The sequence below is a fragment of the Phascolarctos cinereus genome, unplaced genomic scaffold (assembly GCF_003287225.1).
Source record: "Phascolarctos cinereus isolate Bilbo 61053 unplaced genomic scaffold, phaCin_HiC Scaffold_726;HRSCAF=1367, whole genome shotgun sequence".
NCBI lineage: Eukaryota > Metazoa > Chordata > Mammalia > Diprotodontia > Phascolarctidae > Phascolarctos > Phascolarctos cinereus.
Window position 1 is genome coordinate 332,610,107 of NW_027556098.1, and position 23,993 is coordinate 332,634,099.

General features: G+C 41.0%; 1 protein-coding gene across 1 annotated transcript in view; it reads right to left on the reverse strand.

Annotated features, from left to right (window-relative positions):
* The window catches only part of RAB38 (RAB38, member RAS oncogene family), a 53,261-nt gene extending 34,869 nt beyond the window's left edge, over positions 1-18,392 (reverse strand). Inside the window, exon 1 of the mRNA XM_020993821.2 lies at positions 17,846-18,392. Within this exon, the coding sequence (XP_020849480.1) occupies positions 17,846-18,089 (244 nt within the window). The 5' untranslated portion in view covers positions 18,090-18,392. The remainder of the gene's footprint in view (positions 1-17,845) is intronic.
* Between the last annotated feature and the right edge of the window lie 5,601 nt (positions 18,393-23,993).

Genomic DNA, 23,993 nt, shown 5'->3' on the forward strand with positions numbered 1-23,993 from the left:
TTAGCACTAGGAAGGAGCTAGGGGATAAGGAGAGATGGGAAATTAGAAGAGAAGCAAAAAATGAGGAGGCTAGTTCTCACAGGAAATAGTACGGGATGGGACCAGGGGCAGAAAGGTAGGATTTATAAGAAGAGACATTTCCTTCTTGGCAGATGACATAAGGTAATTTGAAATACAGCACTGAGGAGGTGAGGGTGCTCAATTTTTTCAGAAGTGAGGTGCTCTACTAAGAGGGAATGGGGAGGGTAGGTCTGCGTGACATGAGAGAAGGGAATGTTTGAGAAAGACCTGAGGGGGAATGGAAGAGAAAGTCAATCAATTAAGGAACAGTAAAAAGGATTGGCATAGAGCAGTGAGGGCTCAGCAGAGGTTACCTAAATTTGTCCTGGATCCAGTCAGTATAGTAATAATAACAATGATGGCAACAATAATAGTAATAATAATAACCACAATAACAATAAAAAGTTCACATTTATACAGCATTTTGAGGGGTTTTTTTTAAGGATCTAGGTCAAATGAGATAACATGTGAAGTGCTTTGAAAACTTTAAAATGCTAAAACAAAACAAAACTGGAGGGGGTGGCATCTAGGTGGTGCAGTAGATATAGCACCAGACCTGAAATCAGGAAGATCTGAGTTCAAATGTGACCTTAGACACTTGACACTTTCTAGCTGTATAATCCGAGGCAAGTCACTTAACCCTAATGCCTTGAAAAAACAAACAAACAAACAAAACCCACCAACTTTAAAATGCTATGTAAATATGAGTTCTTTATTATTATTTTAATTGTGGTTATTATTATTGTTGTTATTATTATTATTATTATTATTCTCCCCATTTTAAAGATGGGCCTGAGAAAGTTTAAGCAACTTGCCTAGGGTCACACAGGCAGTAAGTGTCCAAGGCAGGATTCAAATTCAGAGCTTTCTGATTTCAAGTCCATTCATTGCTTTCTCCACTGTACTACCTAAAAGATGTCTGTAACAATAATGTGTCTTTCTTCCATAGATGTTCAGTAACACATGTGTAGGGAGCAAAGTAGGTGAATGGCAGACGTAAACTCAAATTACAGTTTGGAAAAAAATAATTGGTAAGAAGACAGTATAAAGTTGAACCAGTTAACTCCAAAACAGAGACGCTGAAGGGAGAAAATTGAAACCAGGTGAGAGAGTGATGGCTTAGGAAAGCAGGGAGGATTGGGGTGACAAGCTCATGGAGAAGAGAGGATAGGTATAGGAGGCGTTAGGCACAGAAACAGATAGAAGGATGAGAGGTTATGATAAGATAGAAGAATTTCAAAGTTATGGATGGTGGATGTGGAACACTTGTGAGTAATAATGAGATTAAAGATCTGGTTTATGTATTCTATACATCATCTATATAACTATATGTACTTTGTACATAGCTGTACATATCTAACATCTTATTCATAGTTGTTCGAATGTCATCTCCCACATTCAACTGTGCTCCCTTTGAGGGAAAGGATCTTGTTTTTGCCTTTCTTTATATCCCTATGCTTAACACAGGGCCTGGCACACAGCAGTAGGCACTTGTGGTGGTGATGATGATGATGATGATGACGATGATGATGATGACCAACGTCCAGATGTTGCTCAGGTTAACTAAAATATGCTGACTATGGAAATTGTATAATAAAACTTGAAGATCTCACCACATGGGCATCATAATGTTTCATTACTTTTTTGAAGTAACAGGTCCTTGTGCCTTGTTTTTTTAAAAAGTTTTATAAATAATACTCAAGATGTTTATATTAGGAGCTTACTCTTATAGATGTGGCTTTTCAGGTATGATTTTGGTTTAGAGTTTTCTTGGATAGGACTGACTCGTGATTTCATTAATGGAGGAAATCCCTTCCTCTACAATATGGAATTTCATTTACCAGTGGAGAGGAAATGAGGTGTCTGAAACTTTGTCTCAGATTGCTGAATGGGGCACTTTGAAGTGGAGTGACGTCCAAGTTCACAAAACTAGTGGGTGCTTGCTCTTCCAAATCTGCCAGACTCCAAGGCCTGCTCTTTAGCCACTACAACAAGCTACCTTAAATAATTCTCTAGCCATTAGGAATTGGTAAACCATCAATCTAAAAATTCCCATTGAATTTCACAGATTTAAGATAAGTTAAAGATCATCTAGTCCAATCCCATCATTTTACAGATGAGGAAAATGAGGCCCAAAGGGGTCAAGTTATTTATTCAAGTTACAAAGTTAGTTAAGTGGCAAAGCCAGAATTCAAACCCTGGTCCTCTGACTCCAAAGCCATCATTCTTTCCACCATAACACACTGTTAATATTTGGTTTCAGCTCTCAAATTACAGATTTGTGTTTCATTGGAAATGATGTGTTTATTTAAAAAATAAAGTATAAAGATGAGCCCTAACAGACCTGGTCAAACCAACTGTGTCTAAATAATTATATACAGTTAGGTCCTTACTTCACTCTCAAAATGCCAACATATGAGGTAAAAAACTCACTACTTTAAAATACTGTGTATATACCTTCTAAGAACCAACCTTCCATCCCCTCCTGGGCTGTGAAAATGCATTTTTTTGTATTAGACTACAAGATGCATTAAGTTCATGGGAGACAATGAGAAAGTACTTCATGTAGCAAAAATACTGAACAGAGCCTTCCAGGGCTAGTGATTAAATCATTTCGATTCATGCTGAATTTCTTTTTAATTACTCAAACTCTCAAGTGTTTTCCTACAGCCTACACTCACCTGAGGAGGTTCATGGGGAAGTCAATCAACTTTTATCACTTTTTAGGAGAAGGGGGCATAAGGCAACGCCTACAAGATAATTAAATGGCAAACCCAAATGTGAACAAGGAAGAGAAAAGTAAATATTTGATTGGACAGATAAAGACTGCTGTTGTCATTACTGACATTTGATCATTCATTCATTCATTCCTTAAGATTTTTTTTCCTCCCTAATCACAGTATTTTCTTAGTTCTGTTTTTATATGTGATGGCTTCTATCAACCTCTTCTAAGTATGGTTATCCACCAAAGATTGGGGATTAGCCCTCTATTCTTTTTTCACCATATGAACTTTCTATCATGCCTTATCACCTTCATGATTCCTACTCTCAGGTCTATGAGTCCTAACCCTATACCTCTGCCCTGGTTCTCCTTAGACGTGGCTCTTTACTTCCAAATTCTACAAGACAGTTTTACTACAATGTCTGTATCATCATCATCCCCAACTCAACCTGTCCAACTGGTCTGCCTGAAGCCCTTCCTACTTCCTAATTATTGTCAATGGTATCACTCTTCTTTCACTGCCAAAGTGAGAAGCACTTCATCTCTCTCTCTCATCCAATGTTACAAAATCTTCATATTTCACAAGTAATGGAAGAAGGTCTCAAACCCAGGTTTTCTAATTCTAAGAAGCTCCCTCCCTCCACCACAAGCTTCTACTTCCTTCTGGCAGATCCTCATTACTTCTCATCAACAAACTTATTAAGTTCCTAAAATGTGCTGGGCACTTGCAATACAAAGACAAAAATGAGAATCCCTGACCTTGAGGAGCTTATAGACAAGGCAGAGAAGATGACATTTACATACAGGCTATGATTATTGCAGAGTCATTTCAGTCATGTCTGACTTTTCATGACTCCATTTGGGGTTTTCTTGGCAAAAATCCTGGAGCGGTTTGCTATTTCCTTCTCCAGTTCATTTTACAGATGAGGAAACTGAGGCAAACAGGGTTAAGTGACTTGCCCAAGGTCACACAGCAAGTCAGTATCTGAGGCCAGATTTGAACTCATGAGCATGAATCTTCCTGATTCCATGCCCGGTGCACCACCTAGTTCCCCACTTACATATAGATAGGTATCTACAGATATCAGGTGATTTTGAAGGTAAGACAGTAGTAGCTCTCCTGACCAGGACAGGCTTCATGTAGTGCTTTGAGCTAGCCTTGCAGAAACCTATGGATCCTGGAAGATGGAGGTAATGCATTCTAGGCATAGGAGGTCAGCAATGCATGAAAATCCAAGTATTATTTCTGAGGAACAGAACGAAGTCCGATTTGACTGGGCCACAGTGTACATAAAAGGGAGCAGATATGTAAGGAAACTGAGGAGGTAGGCCAGGTTGCAAAAGGCTATAAATGGCAAACAGGAGTTTACTGTTGACTCTAGAGGCAATAGGGTGGCCCTGTGTTTTATCGAATAAGGATCTGGCATATTTAGATTTGTAGTAGATGAAGGTGATGAGGGAGGGCCTGAACAAGGGCTTGGGTGGAAAGAAGGGAGCAGATGAAAAGAGATGTTGGGAAGAAAGACATGATAAGGCTTAGTAACCAGCTGGATTTGGCGGGGTGAGAGAGAGGGAGGAGTGGAGTATGAACCGAGACTGAAGCTAGGTGATGAGGAGGACGTTGGTGTCCTCACAGCAAACAGGGAGTGTTTGGAGACTGAAAATTTGTCCTGGATAAACAGCCTGAAATGTCCAGTAGGCCCTCAGTGAGAGAGATCTTGACTCAGCTCTGCTGGCCTTCCATACTCTGCTGAATCCCATATGCCACTACTGAAAGAAGCTCTTAGCATACATGAGTAAGAGTAATCTATTGATGCCCAGGAGCTGTGCCGACAAAGAAGCATTTCTCACCAATTGTGTGTTCCTAGCCCATGCATTTAGTATCTTAATCTGCTCTTTCACTGACTAACAAAAACAGAACAAAACAAAACCAATCTATCCCGAAAAAGTGTATGATTGTGTGGAATCTCTGTTCATCTGCTCCAATGAAAAAATCCTTGGAATGAGAGTCAGGAGACTTGGATTCTACTCCTGGCTCTGACCCCAACTCCCAGAGTGACCTTAAGCTAGTCACACCATAGCTCAGTTTCCTCATCTGGAAAATAATGAGGTAGAACCATATGGTGTCTCTCTAAGATGCCTTGCATGGCTCTAAGCCTAGGATGTTAGCCCCCTAGGGCTGCATTCCTGTCAGCCTCATTCTCTCAGGAATTTAACGAATTATCAAAAATAAGTAGACTTTCTAAAAAGATTTTTAAAAAATATTCACAAATAGAATACTTCATTTGTAGCCTTAAAAAGGAGTGAGGAAGGATATTAGAATCAGATAATTCTATTAGGTAATTAGAATTAGGCTATGATTTTAGGAAAGCAGTCCTTATAGATAACACACTAACTTTCCTGATGTTCCCATTTAGTCCAAAGAAGATGTAAGAAAATAATAATAATCACTCAAGTTTAATTGTAATGTTTTCAAAACACTTTTCTCACACATAGATAGTGCATGTATCATTACACCTATTATACAGATGAAAACACTGAGGCTCAGAGAAGTTAGGTAACTTGCCCGTGGATTACAGTTACCAAGACCTGAATGCTGGACTCCTGGATCCAGGTCCAGTCCTCTTTCTACTACATAACTTCTTCTCTATGGGGGATTAATTAGTTTCTGGCTGCAAAGCCCTTTTGATGATAATTGGATCTGAGTCAACTAGCATTTATTTATTACTGCACTGCACATCTTTGAGTCTTCTGGCTGGGCCTGATGCACGGCAGCTCTGGCTGAACAACTGGGCAGAATGGAATAGGATGAAATTTAGCAGGGATAAATATAATTAATGTTTCACATCTGGGTTAAAAAATCAAGTAACTAGGCAGACGTTTACATGTAAAATATCTTGCAGTCCTAGTGAACTTAAAGCTCAATATTCATCAAGAGTGTGATATGGCAGCCAGAAAAGCTAAAGAGATCTTGGGCTACATTAATAAAGGTATTTGTTCAGTTGTTTCAGTCACGTCTGACTTTTTGTGACCCCATTTGGGGTTTTCTCAGCAAAGATCCTGGAGTGGCTTGCCATTTCCTTTTCCAGATCATTTTACAGATGAGGAAACTGAGGCAAACAGGATTAAGTGACTTATTCAAGGTCACACAGATAGCAAGTATCTGAGGCAAGATTTGAACTCCCAGAACTCTATCCACTGTGCCACTTAGCTGGTCCCAAGCTAGTTCACAGTTTTTTTACATGTTGTTTCCGCCTTAGAATATGAGCTGCTTGAGAGCAGGGACTGTCTTTTATCTTTCTTTGGATCCCCAGTGTTTAGAATCATGCCTGACATATTGTACATACTTAATAATAAATGTTTATGGACTGACTAATTGGCCCTATGAGCCAAAACTAGAACCAATGGGTGGAAATGACAAATTTAAGTTTAAGTTAAGGAAAAGCTTTCTAATAAGTAGAGCTCTCCAGAATAGGAATGAGCTACATCAGGGGGCAGTGGGCTCAACCTTTGTGAAAAGCATTAGCTGAAGTCTATCTTTTGCCAGGTATGCGGCCACTGAGGCTCCTTCCATCTCTCAGATGCTGTGAATCTATACATTCTTCATCTGGCCCTTTGTGTGTGAACACCTCACCAAATTATTATGCCGCTTCTCAGGTTCTCAATTAAAGATGGGAGCTTTTCTCCTTAACTGAATAAAACTGAATCTACCAACTGTGCATATCAACAGTAGAAACCATTGTCTGAAGCGATAAATTTCTTGCTAAACTATTTTTCTTACACAGGATGCAAAGAGGAAAAGGACTTCTCACAGATCACAGGTTACTTGAGGCCAGGACACTTGACTAGATTCAAAATCCATCTGTAAGATAACTGATCATAGTCCTCTATACCTTCTCATTCTCTGTGTAGGGAAAAGGGGAGGGACTGTATCTATGATTTCATCAGCATAAGGAGCTCTTGATGAGGAAACTCCCTTTATAAAAGCAGGTCAGCAAATTACAGTCTTAGAGAGTCATCCACAGCACTTGGTTAAGTGACTTGCCCAGAGTCAGAGCCACAGTACACCTGGAGGAGGGAGCTGAACCTAGGTTTTCCAGGATACAAGCTCAGGTCTCCATCAGGTCTCCATATACAGAGCCAGCAGCAATCACAAGCTGTGACTGATCATCTATGGTCAGAGAAAACTCATTCTTTAAAGAAAGTCCAGAAAGCACTTCTGCTGGATTCTTCACATATGCTTTCCAGTGTATCAAAATTAATTCTGCAGGCCTGCATCGTGCCTTTTTTCCACAAAATCACAGAATCTTCAAATTGCAGCAGAGCGCAGGACCTTCTATAAACCATGACTGTCATCTACTATACCCTCTGCAAAGACCACCGGGAGTGGGCAGCTCATTACTTCTCTCCAACACTCCACACCCCAGGCAACCTATTCCATCTTTGGACAACTCTCATTGTAAGGAAATGTTTTCCTTATACTGGCCTAAGAGCAGCTTCCCTGTGACTATCAATCATCATTATTAATAACGTGTTAAATTACATAATTAGTGTACCTATTCTTTTAACATGGAAATAAGTTGTATTCTCTATTCCAGATAGCTATTTCTTATTGTTTTTCATATAACCCAAAGCACTTACTCGAGTATTAGGTAAACACTATGAGTCCTTCACCGTCTGAATAAAGCTAGACAAGGAGGCAGTGTTGTACATTGACACTGGCCTCCTGGCTGATTCACATTCCATCTCTCAGCTCTGGGCATTAATGCTCTGTCTCCTTATCTCTGCCTACTAGCTTCCCTGCTTCCTCAAGTCCCAACTAAAATCTCATCTTCTACAGGAAGTCTTTCCCAACTTCCTTTAATTCTAGTGCCTTCCCCCTTAATTATTTCCTGCTTATCCTATATATTTTTTGTTTGTATATGTTTGTTATCTGCCCCTATTAGACTGTTAGTTCCTCGAGAACAGAGATCATCTTTTGCCTCTTTTTGTATCCTCAATACTTAGCACAGTGCCTTGCACATAACTGGCATTTAATAAATGTTAATTGATTGATGGAATGAATGAATAAATGAATGCACACTAGATCCAGAGTAAGGAGAGACCTGGCTTTGAATTTCACCTTAATTCTTACTAGCAGTAGGGCTATGGCTATACTTCCTACATGGGCTACCTCCCATACCAAGAATGCTCTAACTCCTCATGTCTATCTTCTGGCTTCCCTGCTTTGTTCTGGTCTCGGTTTAAATCCAAAGTTGTTGTGAGGATCAAATGAGATAATATTTGTAAGTCCTATAAGCCTGGCACATAGTAGGTGCCACTTTCCTTCCTTGAACCAATAAAGTATTATTATTTTGCCATTCTGATTGTGAAGATTAAGTAAATGAGGTGGCTTTATAAAGCCCAGAAGACCATGGCACACTCTGAATTTCCACTCGTATTGCTCATCTGTGAAAATAGACTCTTTCCCTTCCCAGGAAGTACCTGGGGGAATGTAAGTGGTCTATTTTCATCCCCTGTCTTACAGTAATTTTCTCCGATGTAAACTCAAGTTCTGTTATTGAGCCTAGGAACTCCACCAGCCACATAGTATTAAAAAAAAAAGTGAAGTAAGCAAATCAGTAGGGAAGGGTAATGAGTTTGGACCATTAACTAGATAGACTGCAGAACTCATCCTGAAAACTAAGGTAGTTGTCTTTATATAATATGCAGGCATATATTATAGACTTCACATTCCCCAGATCTCAGATACATTTCCCAGATAACTATATTCCACCATCTGGGTATTCTATTTTCATTTCTTCAACACACCCAGAGAATTCTGGAAGAATAAAATACTTCCTCTGCATCTTATAGCAAGACTGCTTCATTTTCTGTCTGTACTCCTAGCACCCAGCACAGTGCCTGACACGTGGTGGGTATATAATAAGAAAGAATGAAGTTATAGGTAAATTTAATAAATGGTCAGTTAACTGACAGGATTTTAGAAATCACCTAAGTCCAGCCCATTTCATTTGATTCAAAATAAATAAATAAACTTGAGACTTAAGAGAAGCAGGCCTGATATTAGAGCCTAGGTCTTCTGGATTCTAGGTCAATATACATTTATTTCCCTAATATAACTCTTCACATTTATACACTAGCTTAAAGCTCTCAAAGCCGTTTTCTGACACCAGTCCTGCAAGGTACACAATGTAAATATTATCATTCTCATTATAGCTATGAGGGTACTAAGGTTCAGAACAGTTGAGTGATTTTCCCAGGCCCATCCAGGTGAGACCTAGAGGCAGGCAGGTGGCCCGGTAGGTACAGTGCTTCACAAGGAGTCAGGAAGACTTGAGTTCAAAACCTACTGCAGACACTAAAGACACAGGGCTATAACTATCATGGTTGGTCTGGATGCTTAATTGAGGCTTAAGAAAATCACAAGGAGGTAACAACTCTTGCATATAAGAAGATAATGATCCACGTGAGGTCAAGCTTGGGGTTCCCCTAGCCCAGCACTTTAGATAGTGACAATCTCAGATGTGTCATAAGAAGGCACAGCCAATCTGAACCTCAACAGAAACATCCTAATTTCCTTTCAAAGGGAACGTTACCAGCTCAGTCTCAATTCCCCATGGCCCAGGATCTGGGACAGGTCAGAACTATAAGGACAGCCCAGGGAAAATTCAAAGATGATCAACCCCAACCCTGCTGCCTCCAACTCCATTATTTTATTGTCTTTATATAATTCATTCCACACATTATTTCTTCCAACCTTAAAAGAATGTATATTTCACCCTGGATCCTATAAATCTGAATTCAGAGAATTCTGTACATACCAGGTAGCAAGTAACCTATTAATCAATTGCTGCAAACCAGGGGAAGGAAGTGTGGGTGCAGTGGAAACAGTAATGACTGGTTCTGAGGTGAGAGAACCTGGGTTAAAAATGCCACCTCCAACACTTATGAGCTGTGTAACCATCAGCAAAACACTGAACCTCTCTGAGCCCCTTCAAAAGGGAGTTATTAACACTCTTCTTACAGGGTTGTCCTAAAACTCAAATAACAGAGGCTTTTAAGATCATAGACTCAAGGTTAGAAAGGACCACAGGGGACATTTCACCCAACCCCCTCATTTTACAGATAAAGAATCTGAGCCCCAGAAAAGTTAATTGGCTTGTACAGTACTAGAGTCAGAATAAGAACCCAGGTCCTCATCAAATCTGGCATTCTTTAAATATGTGTACAAACAGATAGACACACACAGACATTGTCGTATATACACAAATACTCCTATATGTCTAGTATTGTAAAAGAATGGTGTATAAGCATGGTGTTAGAAAAGTTTAGAGGATCAATTCCAGTGGGGGAAGTCAGAGGAGGCTTTTTGGAGGAGGCACCCTTGAAGGTTGAGTAAGAATCTGAACAGGGAGAGAGGAGGAAGAGGGAGGGGAGAGGATGATGAAGCGACTCACTCGATAGCCAGTAATTTATATAGCCCTTGGCACTCAGCGTCTTCACCACTTAAATGGATGGATATATTCTCCAGCTTCGTGTCTGTTGTGTCTATGAAAATTCCTCCCTAAAAAGTTCAGTGTGGTCTTTTTCAAAAGAGATTCAAGGTCCATGGGAGCATCTTTTGGCTTTGTCTAATCAGATCCCCTCAGTTTCTGCAACCTGTTCCCAAGGATCACCACATGTCTTAACGTGAAACTAAAATTCTGTTTTCAAATGGCTCCTGCTCCCTCCCCCAAACAAACAAAAACTGCCCACTCAAGGGGAAAGGAGGTGTCGGCAGGGAGTAAGATGGCATGGCTCGACCTAAGAATTTGTCTGCTGACAATCTCTAGGACCTGGGATCTACCAAAAATTTCCAAAGCAAGTGATGGCCAATTGTTCTACCACCTTCATTTACCAAACGTGTTGACAGTAATTAATATTAACTTCAGAGAATTATAATAAGAGCTAGCATCTATATATTGATTTAAAGCTTGCAAAGCACTTTATATTACTCATTACTTATATGAACTCATTTGATTCTCACAACAACATAATGAGGTCAATATTATTATCCCAGTTTTACAGATGAGGAAATTAGGGCTAAGAAAGCCCTGCCATGGGTAGGTAACATAGCCGGCAGGGGCCTGAGAAAAGATTTAAACTCAGGTTTTCCCAGTGCCAAGTCCTTCACTCTAGTTAGCTGCCTCTAACTACAGAATGTTAGAGCTACAAGTGAATGGTAAGACATGGCTGTCCCCTATGCCTGGAATGTTCAATGTTCTCGCTCCACTCCAGCTACTGACCTTTCTGGCTTCCTTTAAAGTCCCAACTAAAATCCCACCTGCAGCAGGAAGCCTTCCCCAGCCCCTCTTAATGGCAGTGCCTTCTCTCTGTTAATTATTTCTTACTTATCCTGTATACAGCTTGCTTTGTATATATTTGTTTGCATGTTGTCTCTTCCATTGGATTGTAAGTTCCTTTGTATCCCCAGAGCCTGTGCCTGGCACATAGTAGGTGCTCAATAAATGTTTATTAAATTGAATTAAATGAAGAGTAATCAAAAGTTGCAACAACATTACAGGCCACGTAGAATTACAGAATCTCAAAACTGGAAGGGTCCTCAAGGGTCACCTAGACTGAAATGTCACACTGAAAGAAGAGCCACTAAACCATATGTAAGTATTCCTGTGGGCTACATATTCCCTCTTAAGTATTGAGAATGCAAGCTTATTGAGTCCAGGGACTCTCTAGCATGCTTTTATTTCTATCTCCAGCCCTTAGGACAACTGCCTAGCACATAGTAAACATGGCCTGTTATATGAAATGGGTAAATTACTTAACCACTTAGAATCTCAGTTTCCCCATCTATAACCTGGGAATAATAACACTCATATTACCAAGATCCCAAGATTATTATAAGGAAAACAGCTAGGTGGCACAGTGAATAGAGTACCAGGCCTAAAATCAGGAAGACCGGAGTTCAAATCCAGCCTCAGACACTTACTAGCTGTATGACCCTGGCTAGGCAAGTCACTTAATTCTGTTTACCTCAGTTTCCTCATCTGTAAAATGAGCTACAGCAGAAATTGGTAAACCACTCCAGTATTTCTGTCAAGAAAACCACAAAGGGGGTCACAGAGTCAGACACTACTGGAAAATGCAACAAACTACATAAATGTGATTTAGTATTATTCTGAACAACTCTTAGAGAATTTTATTTTTCCTTACATGAAACCTAAGTTTGCCTCTGCAATTTCTACCTGCTTAGAGAATTTTAGACCTGAATTCAAATCCATCCTTGGACACTCACTAGCTGTTGTGACCCTGGCTGGGCAAGGGTGAGTTTGCCCCTACAATTTGTACCTCTCCTCCGGGGCCAAGAGGAACAAATCTAATCTTTATTCCACAAGACATCTTGTATAATCTTCTCATTTTTATAGAGGAAGAAATTTTCTCCACTTCTGCTTTCTGTATCTATTCTGCCAGTGGGTAGAGATGTCCCAAAGTCCAGAAGCCAGGACGGAGAGGTCAAAAGGTCTAAATGACTCATTGATTGGATAATCAGCTCCTTCAAAATGGAAAGTTGACCCAAAGAAATTGTTCTTCCTTATTGTAATCTCAAATTTAGGACAAATGAGGATTCACTGAAGGAACTGGGATTAAGCCCAGAGTAAAGATCAGTGGGGCAGCCAAGGCGTCCAGCGGATACAGCTCTGGGCCTAGAGTCAGGAAGATATGAAGTCAAATATGACCTCAGACACTTAGAAACTGTGTGTGAACCTTTGAAGGTCCTTAAGCTCTGTCTGCTCTCAGTTTCCTCAACTGTAAAATGGGGATAATAATAGCATCTACCTCCTAGAATTGTTGTGAGAATCAAATAAGATGACATTTGCATAAAAAACTGAAAGGGCTTTTAGGACAATACTTGGCATTTAGTAGGCACCATATAAATGCTTATTCCCTTCCCAGGTTGTTGTGAGGAGCAAACAAGATAACTTCTTGGAAATCTGCTATACAAATGATACCTAATATTATTATCTAAATATTATTATTATTATTATTATTATCATAGTTGTGTTCAGATACTTGAAGGGCTGTCATAGGATCACAGGAAAATCTCTCCATCTGGAAACTGAGAGGTCCTTAGTCCAATTTTCAAGTCCTTAGTTCATTAGCCATTTTGCAGATAAGGAAATTCAAGTGACTTGCCCTAGGTCATACTGGTAGTAACTTGGATTTGACCATGCCCTCCTCTCCCCAATTCTGCCTCCAAAGCCAATGGTCTTCCCATAGGACTGTAGCTGCCAGAAGGAACAAACCAGTTCTGTGCTAGAATTATGGACAATGGGTAGGAATTGCAAAAGGGCAAACTTAGGCTTGATGTCAAAAAGACCTGCTCATTCATGTGCTTCAGGAGATAGTGAGCTCCTCCTATTGGAAGTCTTCAAGCAAAGGCAGGATGGCCGCTTACTAATAACTGACATAATGCTTTGAAAGGGGCTTGACACACTATAGGGGGCATCACAAGCCAGCCAGGTTAGTACTACAGTTATTATTATTCCCATTTTACAAATGAAGAAACTGAGGCTCAGAGAAGTAAACCAATTTGCCTCTGGCCATCCAGCTAATAAATGTCAGAAGCATTTGTTAGAGCATGCCATTCTAGCATTATACACTGAGTCACACTGCCATTCACATCACTTGGCAGGTATATTGTAGGGTATACTTTTTCAGGTATGGAATAGAGTGTTGCTGAAGACCCATCCAGGAAACTCTCTGATTCAGTAATTTACAATTTTTTTTTATATCCTCTAGGAAAAAAAAAAAGCTCATGAGGGTGAGAGTATGTGTGCAACATTTTCTAATAGGGAGATATAGTACTAATTTTGAGGGTCAAAAGATCTGGTGCAAGCCTGGGCTCTAATCTCTACCCCTTAACCATATCACCTTGGTTCAGTAATTTACCTATCTGAGCTCCCATTCCCCTATCTAAAATGGGGATATAATGACTTGCACTACCTATCTCTGGGGATCATGGTGAAGAAGACTATTTTTAAAAAGAGAGATATGAGTGAGCATTAAAGCTTAAGTGATGGCACTGGCTAGAGGTTGGGCCTTTGAGACAGGAAGATCTAGTACTGCCTCTGACACAAACTGCCTGGGGCGACCATGGGTGGGTCAACTGATCTGTGTCAGTGTCCCAGGCAATTAATTCTCTAAGACTGTAAGTTACATATCTCAACTTGCGCACTGATGGAAAGCATTTCCATACTGGGAACTTCCCTCACAGATAAAATCACAGTTCCAGACTAAAGCCAAATCAAAACAAGCAAACAAACAAAAAATAAATAGTGAGCTACTGACATTGCCAAAGCACAAGACAGCCACCTTTGGTGACACCTTTCTACATGCATTAGCAACCACGTAATAAATGTTTGGTTCATCCTTTAAATTTTTGCTCACTATAGCTTGGATTAGATGTTTCAGCAAACTCAGAGTTGCCTTGACAGAGCTTTATATCTTTATGTTCCGGAGATGCCTGGTTAAGCTGGCAATCAGTTCCGTCTGTAGGGCTAAAAGTATTCTTCCAAAATACTTTAATAATTGTTTTCACCTTAAACTATAAAAAACTATGCAGATGATTCCCAGATCCGTATGTCTAGCCTTAGTCTCTTCTTAAACTTCAGTATCAAATGATTAATACTGAATCATTAATTAATTAATACGGATACCAAGTGGACATTTCAAACTGGATGTCCTGGAGACATGTTCAGCCCAATATATACAAAACGGAACTCAGCATCTTTCTCCTAAAACCAGCCCCTCTTCCGAACTCCTCTACTTCTTTTAAAGGTACCATCATTCTTCCAGTATCCCAGGCTTACAATCTTGGTGTTATAATGGCTTGCTGACTCTCCCTCACCCCACAAATCATATTAATTGCCAGCTCTAGCCCTTTATATCCCTATAACATCATTCACATTCAACCCATTCTCTCTACCTACACAGCCACCACCTTCATCACCTCAAGATCAATGGTGTCAAACTCAGCTAGGAACAGGGTCACTAATCACACACAGGGATCCTTTTTTGCTGCATAATGACTTGATTTTCAAATTCGATATTACCTGATTTTATTATATTTCATTTGGATAAATATTTCCCAATTACGTTTTAATCTGGTTCTACTACACTAAGGAGTATTATGGGCCTCATGAAGCCCCAGGCATTTTGTTTGACAACTCTGACCTAAATTATTGCACAACCAATTGGGCTTCCTGCTTCATGTCTCTCCCTTTTCCAGTGCACCTTTCACACAGTTGCCAGACTGATTTTCCTTAAGCTTAGATCTGGCCATGTGACTCCTCTACTCAATAAACTCCAGCAGCTCCCTATTGCCTCCTGGGTAAAATATAAAAACTACTATAACAACCTGGGCCCCAAACCTAGTTTTCCAGGTTCACTGTATATGACTCTCCCTTCTATGCTGGTGCAATATAACCAAACATGCCTTGTCTCCATTCCTCCCACCTCCCTTCTCCAAGCCTTTGCACTGCCCATATCCCCCAGGCTGGGAATGCACTCCCTCTGCTTCACGGAATTTCTCTTCCTTCAAAGCTCACATCAAGCATGACCTTCTACACAAAGCTTTTCCTGATCCTCCGAATGACAATGTTCTCCCTCCCTAACTACCTTGTATTTAACTGCCTATTTGTCCCTTTTATGTTTATTCTGTGTAGTCTTATATATGTACTTGACCCACTGGAATTTAGGCTCCCTGAGTGATGTAGTGGATAGAGGGCCAGGCCTTAAGTCAAGAAAACCTTAGTTCAAATTAGGCCTTCAACACTTTGCCTCAGTTTCCTCATTCCTAAAATGCACTTTCCTCCCAGGGTTGTTGTAAGGATCAAATAAGATCACAACTACAAAGTGCTTAGCACAGTGTCTGACATATATACACACATGTGTGTATATGCACATATACATATATACATACACATATATACACATGCATATATATTAGATATATGCCACACCCATACTACATGTATATATACACTTATATATGTGTATGTATGTATATGCATGTATGTATGTACGTGCATGTAAATAAATGTTAGCTATTATTATTACTGTTGTTATTTTTAGTACCTAGTATAATTCCTGGGACATAGTAGGCACTTAATAAATGATGATTAACTGAAAATTGTTTTCAGTACAAATATGTCTGACTTTTCAATGAAGGATTGCTGGTTTGGGCTAGCTAGGTCTATGCTGCTGCAGACACTCACATCAGCCCATTGGTAAAGACCAGATCAATGATTTAGGTACTGAAGTGCCAGAATTTGAATGTCCAGCTTAGGTGGAATTTGTAGAATCAGATTAAAGTGTGATAGAAGGGGAAAGTTCCTAAAATGGAGAGAGATCCAAGTCTCCAAAGTGGAATGGGCTGCCTTGGGAGGTGATGGGTTGCTCCTCATTGAAGGTCCTGAAACAAAAGCTGAATGACCAACTTTTTCTACACGTTGTAGTCCAGGTTTAGGTTGGACTCTGGTTGCTGAGGTACCTTTCAATAATGGGGGGGAGGGAGCTGGGGTGGGGAGGAGAATGCCTTAATTCTGTGATTCTGCATTGCAGAGGGATTCTTTCATATTCAGACAGGTTTGGGCTCTAGATGTTCTCTGGGGTTCCTCCCTCTGAGATTCTTTGATCTGTAAAAACCCTCACTGTGCCCCTTAGGCCCCAGTGCCCGACCTAAGTGAACAAAACCCACTTGTGATTTCAAAAGAAGTCAAAAATCTTATTTTCCTGGTCTCTGCATATGAAGTTCTGGGCTGAGTCAAAAAATCCATGACTGGCTGAGACAGCAGGTCAGGGCATGCCTTCAGAATTTGCCTCGAAAGTATTTTCAATCAAGTCCTGCCAAGACTTTAACATAAAAAAAAGAAAAAAAAATTCTAGTAACCCCTATCTCCCTGACTTGACTGGTATCTGAAATCTTTAATGGCTGAGTACACATAAACTTGCCAGCTTATCTGGCATGGCTGGTCTGAAGATGCCAAGAGGTGACAACCCTACCTAAAGCACGTGATAAAAAAGGCTAAGCAGGAAATGGATAAGCCTAACACAGTTTCATCATAATTCCAGGAGCAAAATGCAGGTCAAGGTTGGCTCTCCCTGACTTGAGAATTGCTGGGCATTTTGCTGCAGGACAGTTCCTCCTCCCTCTCCCTTGCTCAGCTTTCTGCTGTTCCTCAGTCACTGTCATGGGGCAGAAGGACCTTGGGAAGCAAGTCAAAGGGAAAATATGAGCAAACTAGGGTGGAGAGAGGGTGGGGAGGGCTGGGAAGAGGATTGCAACTCAGGCCTGTGCATCTCTCCCAGTGGTACTGGAGAGACAGGAGAAAGAGGTCTAAGGACAGAGAGAGAGAGAGAGAGAGAGAGAGAGAGAGAGAGAGAGAGAGAGAGAGAGAGACAGAGAGAGAGAGACAGAGAGAGACAGAGACAGAGACAGAGACAGAGAGAGAGAGAGAGAGAGGAAATGCATGTATGTGTACATGTATACATGTACACACATGTATATGTGCTTGCATGTATAGGTATATACATGCATTTGTGCATATAGACACATTGATATATGAAGCTAATGCTGGAATTTGTTTCCCCTGACTATGCATGTTTGTTGCAAGGTTCCCCCCCCCAACAGAGGAAAAGGGGCGGGGGAACAAGACAGATTTTTGTTATTTGAAACATAAATCCGAATGTTTAATTTTAAAAAGGAGAGCTCTAGGGCCCCAGAGAGCAAGAACTCCCAGGAAATCTGGCTGAAGCAAACCTAAGAAACGAAATAAATCATTTGAGACTCATTTGCTCAAGTTAGAGATAGAAGGAAACTTAGTCTCTCTCGCCTCCACAAAGTTCTGCACCAACTCTGCGAAGTTCCCCAGGCAGCAGCCCGGGATTAGCCTTAGAAGCAGGGCCGCACAAGCCCGTGCTTGGCCCCCGAAGTCCGGAGGGAACCTGGGCCCTAACCCCGGCCCGCAGGGCGGCGGCGCGGGCCCTCCGGGCCTCACTCACCCGCGATGTCCCAGAGCTGCAGGCGCACTACGGTCTCCGGGTCCCACTGCAGCACTTTCAAGGCGAAGTCCACCCCGATGGTGGCCCGGTAGTGGGAGGAGAAGTTCTGGTGCACATAGCGCTTGATGATGCTGGTCTTGCCCACGCCCAGGTCACCGATCACCAGCAACTTGTAGAGATGCTCCCTCGGCTGGCTCTGCATCCTCCTCTGCGCCCGGGCCCGCGCCGCGCGCACTGATCGCATGCCCGGCGCACCGGGCGCTGGGGGGCCGCAGCGGGGGAGGACGGACCCAGGAGTGCGTGGGAGTGTGTGTGTGCGTGTGTGTGTGTGTGTGTGTGTGTGTGTGTGTGTGTGTGTGTACGCGCGCGCGCGCGCGTGTGCGTGAGTGAGTGTGAGTAAGTGAGTCTGTGTGTGCCCGTGAGGAGCCTGAGGAGGAAGGGAAGAGAAGCAAGGAGGAGAGAGGAGGCGGGGCAGGCGGGGCTCCTCTCCCCCGGACCGCCCTGCCCACCCAGGGGCTTAATGCTCTTTAAAATGCATAACTCAGCCCCGTCCTGAAGGAGGTGAGGGAAAGGAGTGCATCAGGGGGATGGGACACTGGAGGCTAGCACCGGCGGAGCCTATGGAGGGGGTGATGGACAATAGAGCGGGTTCTTAAGCGCGAAGGGACAAGGAATGGAAACTCCAGACGCCTTCCTCTTTTATTAATCTTTGTGTCTCTCCACCTCTCCTGGACTCCGCTAAAGACCTCCTCTGATGCTAAGCTGTGGCCGGGAGGTGACCTTGTGTAGGGGGAGAGCAACCTTTTCCCCAGGCTGAGCTGAATTAAATTGCAAGCCCTGGAAGATGTGTCTGCAAAACTATTCTGTCAAATTTATGAGCGTGTTGTTCCCTTGGTGGAATACCAGGCTTCACTGCCGCTGACAAGTTGCTAATCAAAGTCTCTTTCTTCTCAAGAGACAGGTAGGCAGTGTGACTCACTTTGCTTTTTGAAAATAAAATGCTAAAGTTCCCGTAGGACGGAATTTCTAATCCTTGATCCATACTATGCTACAGTAAGCAAATAACTTCAAATTTTTCTATGCCTCACTATAAAATGTAGGTGATAGTGCTTATGTGTCAGAAGGTATCGCTAATTAAAATAATTAGGAATTCTTTTATAAATATAAACGTTGTTCCTTTCCAACTCTTTGTGACCCCATTTGGGGTTTTCTTGGCAAAGATACTGGAGCAGTTTGCCAGTTCTTTATCCTGCGCATTGTACAGATGAGGAAACTGAGGTGAACAGGGTTCAGGTGACTTGTCCAGGGTCACACAGCTAGTGTCTGAAGTCAGATTCGAATTCAGGACGTTGAGCCTTCCTGAATCTATGCCTGGCACTCTATCCTCTTCACCATCAGTAAATGCAAACAATGAACTAATCTTGCTTTTCTTTCTTAGGACTCCTCTTTATTGGGTCAGTAATTCACTTCTCTACCTACAAGGTTACTCAGTTGTATTTACCTTTGCCAAAGTGAGAGACCTAAGGAATCATTCCTTGGCCCTAGTAACTTTTTGGTTATTAGTAAGAAATGTCAGGAGATAGGTGTGAAATAGTGGATAGAGGTCTAATCATAGAGAGAGGAACAACTGATTTTAAATCCTGTCATTGATATATGTTAGCTCAGGGGTGGGGAACCTGTGGCCTGGAGGCCATACTTGGCCTTCTAGGTCCCTAAGTGCAGCCCTTTGACTGATTGAGGGCCACACTTGAAGACCTACAAGGCCATGTGTGTCCTCCCGGCAGCTGGTTCCTCACCCCCTGTGTTAGCTGTATAATCGAGGGCAAGTCTCTTAACCTCTCAATGCCTCAGACAATTTTCTAGTTTGGTTGTTGATATACATCTATGGATGCAGTTTCCTTAATGAGAGTTGCCCACACCAGCGAAATCGCTGCCCTGATATGAGGGGGAAAAAAAGTGTAAATGACAGCTAGAGAATAATAATAACAATTATGATGATAATAGCGATAAAAGATATTTGTATAGTTCTTTAGGGTTTACAAAGCATCTCGTTGTGTTTTCAATATGGAGGAGGGCAGGGACAAGAGCAAAGGTATGAACTGTTTTGTGTAAGGAGATGGGGCCAATCCTGCTTAAATTAACACCATTATTATTGGGGTCGTTAAAAATCACTAAACTGAAAAACTGCTCTTTCTAAAAACTATTACATAGTTATCAGATGTGATATACCACAGGCACATAAAAATACCCCAGATTACTATTTTAATAGACAGTCATGGCAATTAAAAATGATGTTAACCTATCTTTGCTTCAAATTGCTATTATCCTTTTATCCAGTAAGACATCAGGCAAAGCTCTTCCCTACTTGTCTGGGATCTGTACTAACTTGCTTTGCAGATGGTATCTGTCTTGAATTCAGGGCTCCAACAGAGATTGTCAAACAGGAAATGGCTTTGGTTTTATCTATGAAGAAGGGAGAAATGGGTTGTGGTTGCAAATTTGCAGACATTTTTGAGGATTTAGACTAGATAAGCTCTTCTACAGAAGGAGAAGAGAAAATGTCTGTTACCTGAACTCTGATTAGTTGATGGAACCTGAAGCAATGGGCAGAAGTTGCCCAAAAAAAGGGGGTTGGGGAGGGGAATTTGGGTTTGATGTATGCAAATCTATCAAACAATTGGAACTATCCAAAAGTGGAATTGGCTGTCTCAGAGACAGGAGACTACTTGTTAGATAACATTGTGGAAAGTATTCTTGTTCATGTGTGGATTGGCAGCTATATAAGCCCTTTGTGATTTCTTACATTTCTGAAGTTCAATAGAAAACATAGACTATTCCTCAAATTTATCTTTAGCAACAGTTTTGATCTCCAGTAAAAGATTTTTGTTGTTTTTGAGATAAATGATTATTTGTCCTCATAATAATAATCAATTATTGAATTAAGACCAAGATTTTTTCAGAAGCCCGTAGGTTCTTCAGTTTCTGAAGGACATTGCTGATAATGAGAATGAATTAACTTTCTCCTCAATCAGGTCAGACTGAACCCAACTTTACAAGCAATTCAACCTAAGGGGAAGCCCATTGTGCTCTACACAGGTATGAGTAGGGGTAAATTCTTTGGTTAGATTGCCCAACTGCTGGGCAATTTAAAAGTAAATGACTTAATTGAAGTTACATTTCCTCAGCCCCTCATTAGAATAGATGCACCTCTCATTGTAATATTCATTCTTCTCATTAATTGTTAACCAATCAGAGTTGATTACCTTAGGAATACCCACTCTTCCAAGGGTGTATAAATCATGAGCCCACCGCCATAATTTGTCTTTGGCATTTGGCCAAAATAGGTCACTGACCTATTTTATTAGCCATATGATAATATTATATTAGCAATATGATAATATTATTAATAAAATAATTACCCAGAAATTATATTTCTCAAACTTTTTAAATGTCACATTTTAAGTTAGTATGGTATACTGGGAAGATCTTTGGAGTCAGAGGACTTCGTTTTGAATCCTGACTCTGCTATTTAGTTATGTGATCTTTGGTAAGTCATTAACCTCTGGGAACCTCAGTTTCATCTGTAAAATGAGAGGGTAGACTAGATGACCTCTAAGATCCCCTCCAGCTCTAAATTTTATCATCTTTTTTTAACAGACATGTTGGTATAGTAGAAGGAATGCCACATCTATAGAAAGGGGTTCTCATCCTAACTTTATCTTTTGTGAGTTGTGTTGCATGGAGGAAATCATTTAACTTACCCTAGCCTCTCTTTGCTCATCTTTAAAGATGGGAATAATAATACTCAGCTCATTTCACTCCGTGATCCACAATATCTCCTCACCAGTCTTGCCCACTTCTGTTCTGGTCTTGCCCTATTGATTGGCGAGTCCTGGGATGACCATATCTTGAGAAGCCCCAGCCATACTTGCTTCATTCCCAGCCCAAGTCATTCTCTGGACTACTGGACCTCCCCACCAGCATTACCCCAAGGCAGGCACCCTTCCCTCTTCCCTATCTCCTCTTTATATTGTGTCTTCCTCTGTTGGAGTGTAATCTCCTTTGGAATAAGGATCATCCTATTCTCTTGTGTTTATATCCTTAACACTTAGCACATAAGTGCTTAAAATTCTCTGTTATCATATCTATCTATCACCTATCTATTTATCTATCATCAATTATTTTATAAGCAGCTAGGTGGCACATTGGACAAAGTTCTGGGCCGGAGTCAAGAAGGCTTATCTTCCTAAATTCAAATCTCGCCTCAGACACTTACTAGCTGTGTAACCTTGGACAACTTAACCCTGTTTGCTTCAGTTCCTCATCTATAAAATGAGCGGGAGAAGTAACTGGCAAACTACTCCCACATCTCTGCCAGGTAAACACCAAATGGAATCACAAAGAGTCAGACACAACTAAAAACAAAACAACAACATTATTTCATAGAGGCATTGTGGGAATCAAATGAGAGAATATTTTTGGTGAAAATCCTTTGTGACCATTAAGTATCATATAAATATAGATATTTTTATTATTATTATTACTATTATAGGTGTTGCTCACACTTTTGAAACATCAATTTTTAAGCTCCTTTTTCTTCCTCTGTCAGCCCATCAGATGGAAGTGGTAATTAGGAATGAAATAGTCCTAATTCATATATCTTGGAGTTGAAAAGGGGGGCAAAGGATAACACAGAAACTATATCATTAGCTCACCAAGAGCTGAGTTGATTCTAGTTCCATTTTGAAAAGGCTAAGGAACCCAGGGAAGCATTAAACAGAGATGGAAAGTAGTTAAGTCTGAAAGTTGTATTTCCAACCTGTGTGGATACTTTGCCAGGTAAATGTGTCATGCTCAGTAATTAGTGGTGAGGCTTCACATAATCACTGAATCTCAGAGTCAGAAGAAACTTTAAGAGATCGTAGTAACTAGATATCAAGCTGAAAGAGACCTTAGAAATCATCTCTTCCAGCCACCTTATTTTACATATCCAAAAACTGAGGTCCAAAGAGGTTGGGTCACACAGGTAATGAAGGCAAAATAGGTCAGTTAGTTCCATCCTGCAAATATGGGCACTGGTAGAGAAAAAGGTTCCACTTTTTGCTTCTAGAGAAGGTAGCTGGTTAGGTTGAATAAGCTCCCTGGGAAGATATCTCAAGGCTGTTGACACTGTGGCCAATGTTCTTTTCACCACCCTGTCCCTTAGAAAGATCTGTTGGAGGTTGATGCTAATGTTAAAATGAACATGGAGCATTTATTTTTAATTTTGCCAGCCTGTATTACGCTAATGCTAATAGTACAGCTTGCAGGCAGAAGAAGGCACTTCAGAAATATTGTACTGATGAAGAATGGCCTTACAGAGGAGGTTTCAACCTTCACTAAGGCCTCAGTCAATTAAAAAAAATAACAATATTTCTCGAGCACCTAGCTTGTTTTGATAGTGTGCTAGTCTGCTGGGAGAGATTAAAAAAATCAAAACGTACCTTCTAGGAAGTGGCTTATTGGATAGAGTGCCAGCCCTGGAGTCAGGAGGACCTGAGTTCAAATGTGGTCTCAGACCAGACACTTGATATTTACTAGTTGTGTGACTCTGGGCAAGTCACTTACTCCCAATTGCCTCATTAAAAAAAAAAAAGGAACAATATATGTAAAACACTTTGCAGAACCTAAAATTTTATGTTTGCTATTATTTCTAATTAGATAGTCAAAACTTGAGTACCTAAGGAAGTGGGGGGGGGGAGAGAACACAAGCATTTATTAAACTCCTAGTATGTTCCAGTCATTGTGATAAATTCTCTACAAATATCTCATTTGGTCCTCACAACAACCCTACCAGGAGGTAGGTAGTTAATATCCCCATTTTACAATTCAAGAAACTGAAGGAGACAGAAATTAAGCGACTTGCTATACAGCTAGTAAAAGGCCAGATTTGAATTTGGGTCTTTCTGATTCCAGGCCAAGTAATAAATAATACCAAGAGGAACTTCAGCCTCTTAGAATCCCTAGCTTCAAACAAGGTTGAGCTCATGTACCACCTCTTACAGGAAAGCTTTCTAGATCCCTGTAGTTCTTAGTCCTCAATCCTTCTTCAACTCTCCTGTGTACAGTTAGCTGTTTATGTATTCTCTGATTCCCTCCCCTATCGGAA